The 11,730-nt window shown below is 32.5% G+C and overlaps 1 protein-coding gene across 1 annotated transcript; it reads left to right on the top strand.

Moving 5' to 3' along the window:
• Window positions 1–67: 67 nt before the first annotated feature.
• Window positions 68–8,070, top strand: LOC124425259 (cryptochrome-1-like). The gene is made up of 6 exons (XM_046965423.1): window positions 68–210; window positions 505–635; window positions 1,094–1,245; window positions 1,609–1,811; window positions 1,987–2,013; window positions 2,146–8,070. The coding sequence occupies exons 1-6, from the start codon at window positions 201–203 to the stop codon at window positions 2,271–2,273; spliced, it is 651 nt and encodes a 216-aa protein (XP_046821379.1). The 5' UTR covers window positions 68–200; the 3' UTR covers window positions 2,274–8,070.
• Window positions 8,071–11,730: the final 3,660 nt, after the last annotated feature.

The raw sequence follows: 11,730 nt of genomic DNA on the forward strand, positions 1-11,730 counted from the left end.
GATTTTTTTTTTTTTTTTTTTTTTTTTCTTTTATGATCGCAGATAAAAAAAGCAGTACCACCACTTTCGTTGCACGGTCAACTTCTCTGGCGTGAATTCTTTTATTGTGCCGCCACGAAGAATCCTAATTTTGATCGGATGCAAGGCAATCCGATTTGCGTCCAAATACCATGGGATAGGAATGTCGAAGCGTTGGCAAAATGGGCGAACGTGAGTGATTTTCTTTTTCGGTTTTTTTTTCTTTTTTTTTTTTTTTTTTTTTTTTTTTTTGTAAGTAACAATATTAACGATCTGTTTTCTTTATTTACCAACACTCGTTGGTAAAGAAGTAATACTCAATATAAATCGGGTGATAGATAATATTTTTCATTTATCATACAACTTTTTTTCTCTCAGCGTTGACATAATTTTCTTTTCTTTCTTTCTCTCTTTTTTTCTTCTCTCTTTCTTTTTTTCTTTCTTTCTTTTTTTTTTTTTTATATGTTTTTAATTAGGGCCAAACGGGTTTTCCATGGATCGATGCGATTATGACTCAGCTCAGAGAAGAAGGTTGGATACATCACTTGGCGAGACACGCAGTTGCTTGCTTTTTGACCAGAGGTGACCTTTGGATATCCTGGGAGGAGGGAATGAAGGTAAAATATCGCTGCATTGGCATTTTCCATTATTGAGCTCGTAATAAAATATGCGCTAACATTCTGACACGTTTCGCTGATAACATCCTTTTCCCGTTGTATACAATGCGTGTCTAAAGGACTCGTTAACATTTCGCATAGGTGACCGCTTAAATCTTGATAAGAACGAGAATATGAACGTTCGCTTTGATATGCTTTGAAATCGAGGAACGTCTAGGCGCGAGAAAGATGTTTATTTATTTTTTAATTTTTCCTTTTTTTTTTTTAAATTAATTAATTTATTTTTTTTATCTTATCTTTCTCAGTTTATACAAAAAATAAGTTCGAAAAAATTACGAACTTTCACAAAAGATTTCTTCTGTTTTGTTTTTTTTGTATTTCTTTTCTCTTTCTCTCTATTTTTTTTTTTTTTTTTTTTTTTTTTTTGAGAAGATATACGTAAGTTTTTTCTTTCGAAGGTCTTCGATGAACTTCTATTAGATGCCGACTGGTCAGTGAATGCCGGTATGTGGATGTGGTTGTCGTGCAGCTCTTTTTTCCAGCAGTTCTTTCATTGCTACTGCCCTATACGATTCGGTAGAAAAGCCGATCCAAACGGCGATTACATTCGGTAAGCGATCATTTCCTAAGGGACTGTTTCAGATTTATGTCGAGGCAAAAGAAAAAGTAGACGTAGATGAATCGACGATAAATTTAATATTTTTCTTATAATAGCTTACTAGTAAAAAAGAAAAAGAAACTTAACAAGAAGAATATTTCAATTTAAAAATTGTACTATGATCTGAAAATTGGAAAAATATTAATTATATACTTTATCGATATTTAATAATAATCATATTTCCAAACGATATTAATTATTCGAAATTTTCATATGAAAAAAATCTTTTCTTTTCTATACTCACATAATCTTTTTTTTTACGATATTCTCTTTGTTACACGAAATCTTCGATCATCAATCAACGATACATCTCAGACGTTACCTTCCAGTATTGAAAAATTTTCCCACAAGATATATTCATGAACCGTGGAACGCTCCAGTTAGTATACAAAGAGCAGCAAAGTGCATAATCGGCAAGGAATATTCGTTACCAATGGTGAATCATAGCAAGAGTTCGCGGATCAACTTCGAGCGAATGAAGCAGGTTTATCAACAGCTTAATAAGTATCGTGGAAACGGTGAGTGTGCTAAAGGTCAATGAACTCATCTCTGGTTTTTCTCTATGATATCGGATATCAATTTGCGAACTTTTCTTCTGATATCTTCTTTACCGACTGAGAAGAATGAAAGAAGAGGATAAAAAAAAAAGAACTAATTTCATTTTTTTCCTTCTTTTTTTTTTCGTTTACACAGGATCGTCCTTCAAAGGCGAATCAGTTGGTGAGTGAATGTTCTCTTTAAATTTCTTGTAAATCTTTCATATTTATCATAAAATCAGGACATTTTTATTTGACTCGATATTTTCAATTCCGACTACGTTATTTCTTCATCACATGTTATTTCATTTTAAAGGTCTTTTAAATGCACTTTTGCCGTCCAATCCAAAAGTCAAGGAAGACGAAGAAAAAAACAATCGACCATTGTTAAAAGATGAAGACAGAAAAATGGACGCTAATGATGCTAATACCGCACAACAGTAACGAGCACAATACCGATCGAAATGACGTTTCTGAAGAAGAAATCGTTTATTCTTTCTTTCTTTCTTTTTTTTCTTTTTTTACCTTAACTATCATCGACCAATGTGAAAAATGCATCATTTTTCATATTTTGCGAAGTTAACATCTTTAATTTCCTTTCTTTCTTTCTCTCTCTCTCTCTCTCTTTCTCTCTCTCTTTTTCTTTCTATTTTTTTTTTCTTTTACTTCATGGACATATCCTCGTCATTAAGATCGTTCTTTAAAAAGACAGTTTTCATCAATCACGTCGCTAATTTAATTACTATTATGAGGTTAGTCGTTTAAGAAACGTTCGTATTGATTTTACACACCCTGAGAGAGAAGTCACGCGATAAGGTACAAAATAGAATAAAACTATTATATTAAAAGAGATTAAGTATTAATAAGATGATATTCGCTTAATCAAAGACAAGATATATATTTGTTATCTCGATATACATACACATGTGTATGATATATATACGAGATTATCGTTAAAAAAAAATATATATATATATGTGTATATACATATACATATACATATACATATATATTATATATATATATATTATATGTATATTACGATGATCTTTATGTTATTGATACGCCATTAAAAATGTTCATATCGATTACATATTAAGCTTCTCATGATTCTCATCAATGGTTTTTAAGAGATTCTTTTTTTTTATGCGTAATGTGTATTTCACATTTGTATCATTATATGTATTCTATTTTATACGTACACACACACACATACACATGTGGGTGTGTATATATGTATATAATGATTATTCATTGTACAGAGTCAATTTTATGCTATAAAAAGAATTTTCATGTAACTAGTCTATTATGTTAACATTACAAATGAACCATTCACTTACCTTTTCCTTGTTTTTGTTTACTATGTTTTCAGCTTCCAGACAAATATGGCGATGTTTTAATCGAATCGAAAAGTAATACGATTAAGAGTAGTCGTTGATTATAGATCATAAATTATAGATCATAATCGAACTGTCGGTAAATTGGTTTTAGTTAGTGTTTAAAACTCGATCGATATTTCAAATTCTCTTCATGTGTACATTCTGCTTTATTAATTATTTTTTACTTTTTGTCTATTATTCCTTCATCTTTTTTATTTATTTTTTTTTGTGTATTTTTTATCTACAAAAAAGTTATTAAAACAGAATGTACAAACTTGATACTACCATGATATATATATATATATATCTTTTTAAATTCCAAGTGAAATAAAAAAGAGGAAGAAATTTTTGTTTTTTTAACTTGACAAAACAACTCGCGATTTTGAATTTGATCATCGATCCAAGATCTCCGGTATGAGTGATCGTTCAACGTGAATAAACTTTCTCTTTCTCTTTCTTTTTTTTTCTTTTGCTACAAAAAGTCGATCATAGATTTACTCTATATTATATACCGCGATTTTGGAACATACGAAATGATTCGTTGTTCCGCATCATGTTCATTTAAATCGTCTTGATAGCTATTAATTGACGTTCTCTCTCTCATTCTCACTCTCTCACTCGCTCATTCAATTTCTCAATCTCTCTCTCTCTCTCTCTCTCTCTCTCTTTTTCTCTTGACTTGTCGCTATTTCGAAAGAGAGAAAGGTGGACGGTTATGGTGTTGTGCGAAAACTGTGCATTCCTCTTTTTATGTGATCGATGGTGTCAATAAAACGTAATTCTCTCCTTCCTAACATCATCGTTAAACTTGCAATTTAAAAGATTTGTTTTCGCACGACACCATTCATGTCTTCCAATGATAATACGAGCTTTGCGTTACAGTTTACACTTCTGTGATCAAAAGTTATGAACATTCTTAAGTGAGTTTAATTTTTTCTTTTTTCTTTGTTTCTTTTTTTTCTCTTTGTTCTTTTTCTTTTTTAAATAAACTCAAATTTATCTGTGTGATATAAATTATATAGATTAGCTTACGTGTATATGTGTATGTGTATAAGTTTATGAAAGATATTATTAACAATATTGTCAGAGAAATGATCAAAAGGTACATCGTATTGGTAATCGAAATTAGGTTGATTATATAATATTTCAATTCATTAGGGAGTAATCAATTTTTGATCGTGAACGTGTATTAGGACGCTTTACACGATCCTACTACATATCTCTCTCTCTCTCTCTCTCTCTCTCTCTCTCTCTCTCTCTCTCTCTCTCTCTCTCTCTCTCATCCTTTCGTGATGCGCTCCAACTAAACTTACACGACGATGGTTTTTTTCTTTATTCTTTTTTTTTTTCATGTCAACAAATAATATATTTTTAGTGCCTATAGTACTTATAGTTTTACAGTACATTTTTCATTAGTTTTTTAAACAATTACAAATGAACATTCTCAGCACTCAGAAACAGGACTAATGTTTTTTTTTATCTTGCTCGGTCATTCTTCGTTTCTCTCTCTCTCTCTCTCTCTCTCTTCTCTCTCTCTCTCTCTCTCTCTCTCTCTCTCTCTCTTGCACACACGCACACACAATACACATACATTCTCTAGCTTTCTCTCTTTTTCTTTAATCATGCTCAGTTACGCACATTTTCTGTCGTTCTCTCGAATTTTTATTCATACAAATATACAGACAGACTACGTACACATACACGTACACGCATACACATACACAAACGCTTATTCTCTCTCTCTCTCTCTCTCTCTCACTTTCTTTCTTTTTCTCGATCATCACGTGCGTTTTTACGTGCCATACGTGTGTTTCTCTCGCGATATACAGAATTCACGAACTCTTCCGCTCTCGTCGTAATATGAATATGTATGTATATAATCTATAGTATCGATAATAATAATCGAGCGGAGGGGTGGGACAGAGGGAAGAGAAGCGACGATCAAAATAATACTTTTTTTTTTTTCTTTCTTAATCGTTAAAGAGAGACAATGATAATCGCGATAATTTCCGCATGTTCGATTAAAAATGGGAATCGCATATGATCGTATGTATGTATGTATATATGTATGTACATGTGTGTGTATACATATATATAAATATATATACACGCACAAACATTCACACACTACATATATATATATATGTATATATATGTAGTAAGAAAAACCGATGCGATTTGAACGTATGTAGTTTTTGAAAAAGGCGAATGCGCTTTGAAAGTTAAGTGTTAAGGATGGAAATAGGAATTTTTTTTATTTCATTTGGGGATATGTTAATGACGATTTTTGTGAGAAAATATTAAATAACTTTTGGAGTAAGAGGAGAATGAGAAGGAGAACGAGAAAGCGACGAACGAATCAAATTCTCTTTCAAGCTTTTTCATAATACGCACTCTAACTATCGTCATACGCATGCCCGTGTTTCTCTCTCTTTCTCTTTCTCTATCTAGCAAACTCTTTATCTCTCTTTATCTCTCTTTCTCTCTCTCTCTCTCTCTCTCTCTCTCTCTCTTTTAATTAATTTCCTTAATGGAATAAACTACGGCCGTGGAGAGTGTTCAAACGCGTAAACTTCGGTAGAAAATCGTCAAAGAGTTTGCTTTCGGTGTTGTTCGTTTTCTTTCTTTTTAAAAATGGTTTTTAAAAGAATTGAGAAATAAAAAACGAAAGAAAAAATGTAAGAAAGGATAAATTGTCTCGGTAGATAAGAATAACGATGACATTTCTTTTCTCGGTTCATTCCTTTATGTGTAAACGAAAAGAAAAGAAGAAGAAGAAAAAAAAGAAAGAAATGTCCTTTTCTATTCGCAATACTCTTTTCGATTTTCTCCAATTTTCAACAAATCGTCACTCGCCTTTTTCTTTATATTGATCAACGGATTGAGCTCGTTTCAACTCCCATTGGTCAATCATCATTCGCCTATTTTCTTTCTTTCTTTCTTTCTTTCTTTCTTTCTTTATGTTGACCAATGGATGAGCTCGTTTTTAGCTCCCAACGGCTCGTATCGCGAGAGCGTAAAATGTCGATCTTTTTCCACATTTGATTCGTGGATAGATCGCCAAGGAAATCTGTGTCGACTGAAGGAAATAAAGAAGAATAAGAAGAAGAAGAAAAAGAAGAAAAAAAAGAGGAGATGAAGGTGGTGGAAAAGGAAGGCAAGGAAGAATCTCTCCTTGATGACTTTCCTTCCTTCCTTCCTTCCTTCCTTCCTTCCTTTTTTCTTCCTTCATTTCTTTTTTTTATACCTCTAACTATACTTACTCTTAAACACTGGTGTTCTCTACGTTCGGTTAAGGCCAAGATTCTAAGGAATCTCTACCTTTTTTAAACCGTTTTAAATGACGACGATTTGTCGCGAACGCGATGCGAAATCCGGACGGAGAGGAGGTCGGAGCGAATTATTATTACGAGAAAACGATCTCACTTTCTCTCGTCGTTTTTACGAACGAAAAAACCAAAATGACGATGACGACGAAGACGACGACGACGACAACGACGATGACGACGATAACGACGACGACGACTTAATGACACCTTCGTGACTTTTTTTTTTTTGGATAATCCCAACCAATCATTGGCTTTGCTCGAGGACGGAGAATATTTTTCTCATTTTCACGTGTATGAATGTATATATGTATGTATGTATGTATGTATGTATGTACGCATATATGTATACCAAAGAAATAAAATATTAAAATATTTGTTTTTCTCAACGATCTAGTAAATAAACTAACTTTGTCTCGCGTATGCACGTGCACGTATATAAATTATGTATGTATGTATGTATGTATGTATGTATGTATGTATGTATGTATGAGATAAGTTTTCTAATCAAAATTCTATTTTCTCTTTCTTACGTTCCTAATAGATTTAATATTTATTTATCCAAATATTCATGAAGAAATTATTCAATGGTGTGTACGTCTCTCTCTCTCTCTTCTCTTTCTTTTTCTTGAATATAGAATTTCTAAAATTGATACTAGCTTGTTATACGTGATTTCATTTAACATGAGAGATCCTTTGTGAAGATTAAAGTGAAAGTAAGAAGAGCGAGTGCAAAGTGGATATAATAGGAAAAATGTATTGACGTAAACAGAAATAGGTGAAACGAGTTTTTGACAGATTAAAGAAAACAGAAAAAAAGAAAAGAAAAAACAGAAAACCAAAAAGAAAAGGGTATTCTAAGGGTAAGGCGAGCGACGACGTTGAATATTTAGAATGTTGATGCTCACGAGGTCGCCTATGAAAGGCAGGTTGGAGAGCTTAATTTCTCCCTGAATTCCGTTCGAGATTCGTGCAAATCTCTTGCCTTTCGTCGAGCTTTCTCGTCTCTTACATAATCTTGATTACTTTGGAAAACGAGGACGTTTCCGTGAAACCCAAATTTTCCCAAACCTATGTAACTACGTATATACTCTCGTATATATATATATATATATATATATATATATATATATATATATATATATACCGAAAGTAGTAGTAATAAGAGGAGTAAAAATAAGCTAGACATTTAGTAAATGATTGGAGGATAAAAAGAAAAAAGGAGAAAGAAAAAAAAAGAAGTCTAGAAATATTTCATCCTTGTAATACTTTGTTCTTTCTCATACGTTCGTTCAATAAACGTAATTAACATGTGTCCACTTAAGAACGATGATATTAAAAATGAAAAAGGATAATCTTCAATGAATTGTGAGATATTTAATGTGTCAATGGCCTATGATAAAAATCCTGTTAAACGGATATGTTAGAATTGTATGGAATTAAAAATAGGAAAAAAGAAAAATATTCATGAAGTTTTTAAGTGAATATTTGAAAATTTTCATTTTTTTTCTTTCTTTTTTTTTTTTTTTTTTTAATCGAAACAGAGAGAGAGAGAGAGAGAGAGAGAATGTAAAGAGGAGAAGGTGAAAACGAAACTTTCCCCCGGTTGATTGGTAGGAGGGAGTATAGTCACGTGCACACGTGCACGTGCACGCGTGCGAGAGAAAGCCGATCGACATTGTAAAGGTAAAGGGGGAATGGGGAAAGGGAAAGGAAGGTTGAGCCTCTCCTAGACTCGATTCGATCAAATCGATAAATCCGATTAATTGCGACGTGACTAAGTCATTTGCTTGCAGCTGCTGCTATAGCATGCGTAAATGTGTATAATATGTGTCTATGTAAGTGCGATCGATCGGACGAGCGAGCCCCCAACTCGTGCTGTTGTTTGCTTTCATTACGCTTTTATTTTTTTCTTTTATACTTTAAATATATATATATATATATATTTACATAATATATATATATATATATATATATATATACATAATATATATATATATATATATATATATATATACATAATATGTATATATATATATATATATATATATATATACATATTATGTATATATATATATATATATATACATAAAATATATATATATTTTATGTACTCTCGCAATTAGTCGTGGTATGCACCACGAACAATGAAGTTTCATTGTATTGTTTTTCATTTCTTTTTATTTTTTTTTGAATCCTTCTACCAACGATTATTCGAAACCATCGTGTAACGACGATAAAGGATAAAAGAATGATCGATATCGGAAAACGACATAATACATATGTACTGTATATATGTATGTATACATTTTTTTTTAATCTCTCACTTTCAAAAATAAAAAACAAAAAGGAATCTTTCTCTTCTTCCGTTGTATGTATGTATGTATGCATGTATGTATATATGTATGTATGTATGTATGTATTACATGTATGTATGTATGTATATATGTATATTATATGCGTATATACATGACTATATACAAGTGAGATAAAAATTATTATATATGATTTATGTTAAACAATGCTCGTTACTAAAAACGTTTCATGGGTGTTTCTTCTCGCGATATCACGGAAGAAGAGTAGATTCGTAAGACTGTCTTTGATCGATTATCAGGGTAGACTATGTAGGCATATAATAATTCAAGATTTGTGAAAATTTTGCGATCGATTTCAAATGTATGTATCGATGTTCCTGACAGAAATGAGGGCATTTATATGTGCGTATGTGCAGTATATATATATATGTATATATATACTGTATTTGTATATATATATATGTCTCGTGCGATTGATTTTGTGCGTGTGTTTGTGTATCCTTGTCGCGAGCACTCGCGAGAAGAAGAGGGATTAGGTTGTGGAATAATTCAATGATATCACGAGTAAGCTGCTTAATTACGACTTATTTGTACATACTGACTGTTTTGACTGTATATACATCAATTTAAATCGGATTTACAAGATTCATTTGACTAGTTTTCGATTAATTTCCTTTCCCCTATTACGCCTTTCCTCTTCCCGCGAAAATTTAAATTGAATTGATACTTGAAAGATGGCCGACTACGATAGGCCGACCTGTTACTTTTTCACGTAACTCGATTCGTCACGCATTCGCAAATCGTACGCTAACGATCGAACGAGATCCCTAGATGGATATTTTTTTTTAAACGCGGAACAATACTACTTCTCAGCATTTCTTTTTGTCATCTACTATTGTGTTAACACGATTAGCTATGCTGCTACACCATTAACTACGGCACGCACGACGCTTACGTCGTGTACAAATGTTTAAATAGCTCTCATTAGTACAAATGTTTTTTTTTCTTTCCTTTTCTTTTTTTTTTTTCGTTTTGTTTTTGTTACTTCCTTTACGCGCTCGTAGCGTAAGACGTACGACGAAATATTTCTACCTTTATTTTATTTTATTTTATTTTTCTTGCTACCGATACTTAATTAATTATTTAACGATTTTACATTTTGGAGATCTCGTTTGAACGTCGAACTCCTCACGTTCGTTACTTCATCTAATAATTTCTATTATGTGAAAAATCAAAAAAGATTCACGCACGACGTGTCGTCTCTCGTCGTTCTTACACCTACTATATCATCCGTCCCCTTTTTCTATTTTTCTTTTTTTTTTTCTTTTTGTTTTTTTTACCACTCTTAAATCTTCTCTCCGTCCCTTTTTTATTTATTTATTTATTTATTCATTCTTTTTCTCTTCGCCTTCCATTCCGATTCTTCACGATCGCGACAAGCATGCAATAATCCTACGTACATTACTATCCCTACTTAATTATGGGCACGAGGGAGTTATAAGTATACTTTACGTTTTACGCGCTTAAAATACAACGGCTAATTAATTTCATTCATTAATTTTACAATATGTCAACATCATTGATCTCCTTGGTTTTCGCTAAATATCATTTCACTTCGTCTTCTGTGTGTGTATTCGTTCGTTCGTTCGTTCGTTCGTTCGTTTGTTTGTTTGCTTTTTTTTCTTCTTCTCTGTCTCTGTCTCTGTCTCTCTCTCTCTCTCTCATTATTTTTTTTTCTTTTTTTCTTTGTTCTCGTTTATCTTCGTTAACAACAACAGACTTACTTAAGACTAATTATGTTTCTGGTTTGTTACATTCTAAGGCCTTGTTTACTATAACGGATCCTTCTGTCGCTAAGGCAGTGGCTCTTTTTCCTCGCTCCCGCACACGCTCGTCCAATCGCAAGCACGTACACGCACACGCTTTCATTCTTTCTTTCTCTCTCTCTCTCTTTCTCTCTTTCTCTCATCCTAACGCGCGGTCTCTTTTTCTCTCTTCTACCACTTGGCTATCTATCCATCTATCGATTGGTTCACGTTTCTCTCTCTCTTTCTCTCTCTCTCTCTCTCTCGTTCTTTCGTTCACTTCGACTTTGTCGTCAATAAAAATCGTTGGTCGACCAGCTCGGACATTTTCACTAAGCATGCGATGCAAGAATCTCATTGTGAAAGCTTTAGAAAAAAAAAATATTTAAAAAAAATAAAATAAAAAGCAGCAACAACAACAACAACAACAATAACAACAACTTGTTATTTCTCCAATTGGACTTTTATATCGCGAAATATGATAAGAAATTCGGATAGTATTCCTTTTCTTTTTTTATTCTTCCTCTCTCCTTCTTCCACCCTCTCTCAATCTCTTTGTGTAAACATTTTTCTATATTATTCTCTTAGCACTTGGCGTGAAATCGTCCGAGAGGGTTGACTCTTTACATGTTAAATGTTAAACAAGAAACATCGAATTGCAAATTTTTTGTTCGTCTCCAGTATATTCTTTTAGTTATGAAGAAGAGAAGTAAAAGTGTAGATGGCGTACCGGAGCTGCTTTCGGATTTTTTAGTTTGCGTTCGTTCGTTCATTCGATGAAGGCTTGTTTATTTTTTCTTTTATTTTTTATTATTTTTATTTTTACTTGTATTTATTTATTTATTTAGTTATTTATTTATTTATTTGTTAAATGGCTAATCAACGATCGCACGCGACCAGCATCGATCGTGGACGGATTTTGACGTTGATAATGCGCCTCGCGATAATCGGAGAAGAAGAAGAAAAGCTAAGCGCGTCCTTCGCGCATCATTCCTCTTTTTCTCTTTCTCTGTCTCTCTATATTTGGAAATTGTGAAATCCGTGAAGCGCGAAATTGAATTTTACGTCGGCCATTT

The sequence above is a fragment of the Vespa crabro genome, chromosome 6 (genome assembly GCF_910589235.1).
Source record: "Vespa crabro chromosome 6, iyVesCrab1.2, whole genome shotgun sequence".
Taxonomy (NCBI): Eukaryota; Metazoa; Arthropoda; class Insecta; order Hymenoptera; family Vespidae; genus Vespa; species Vespa crabro.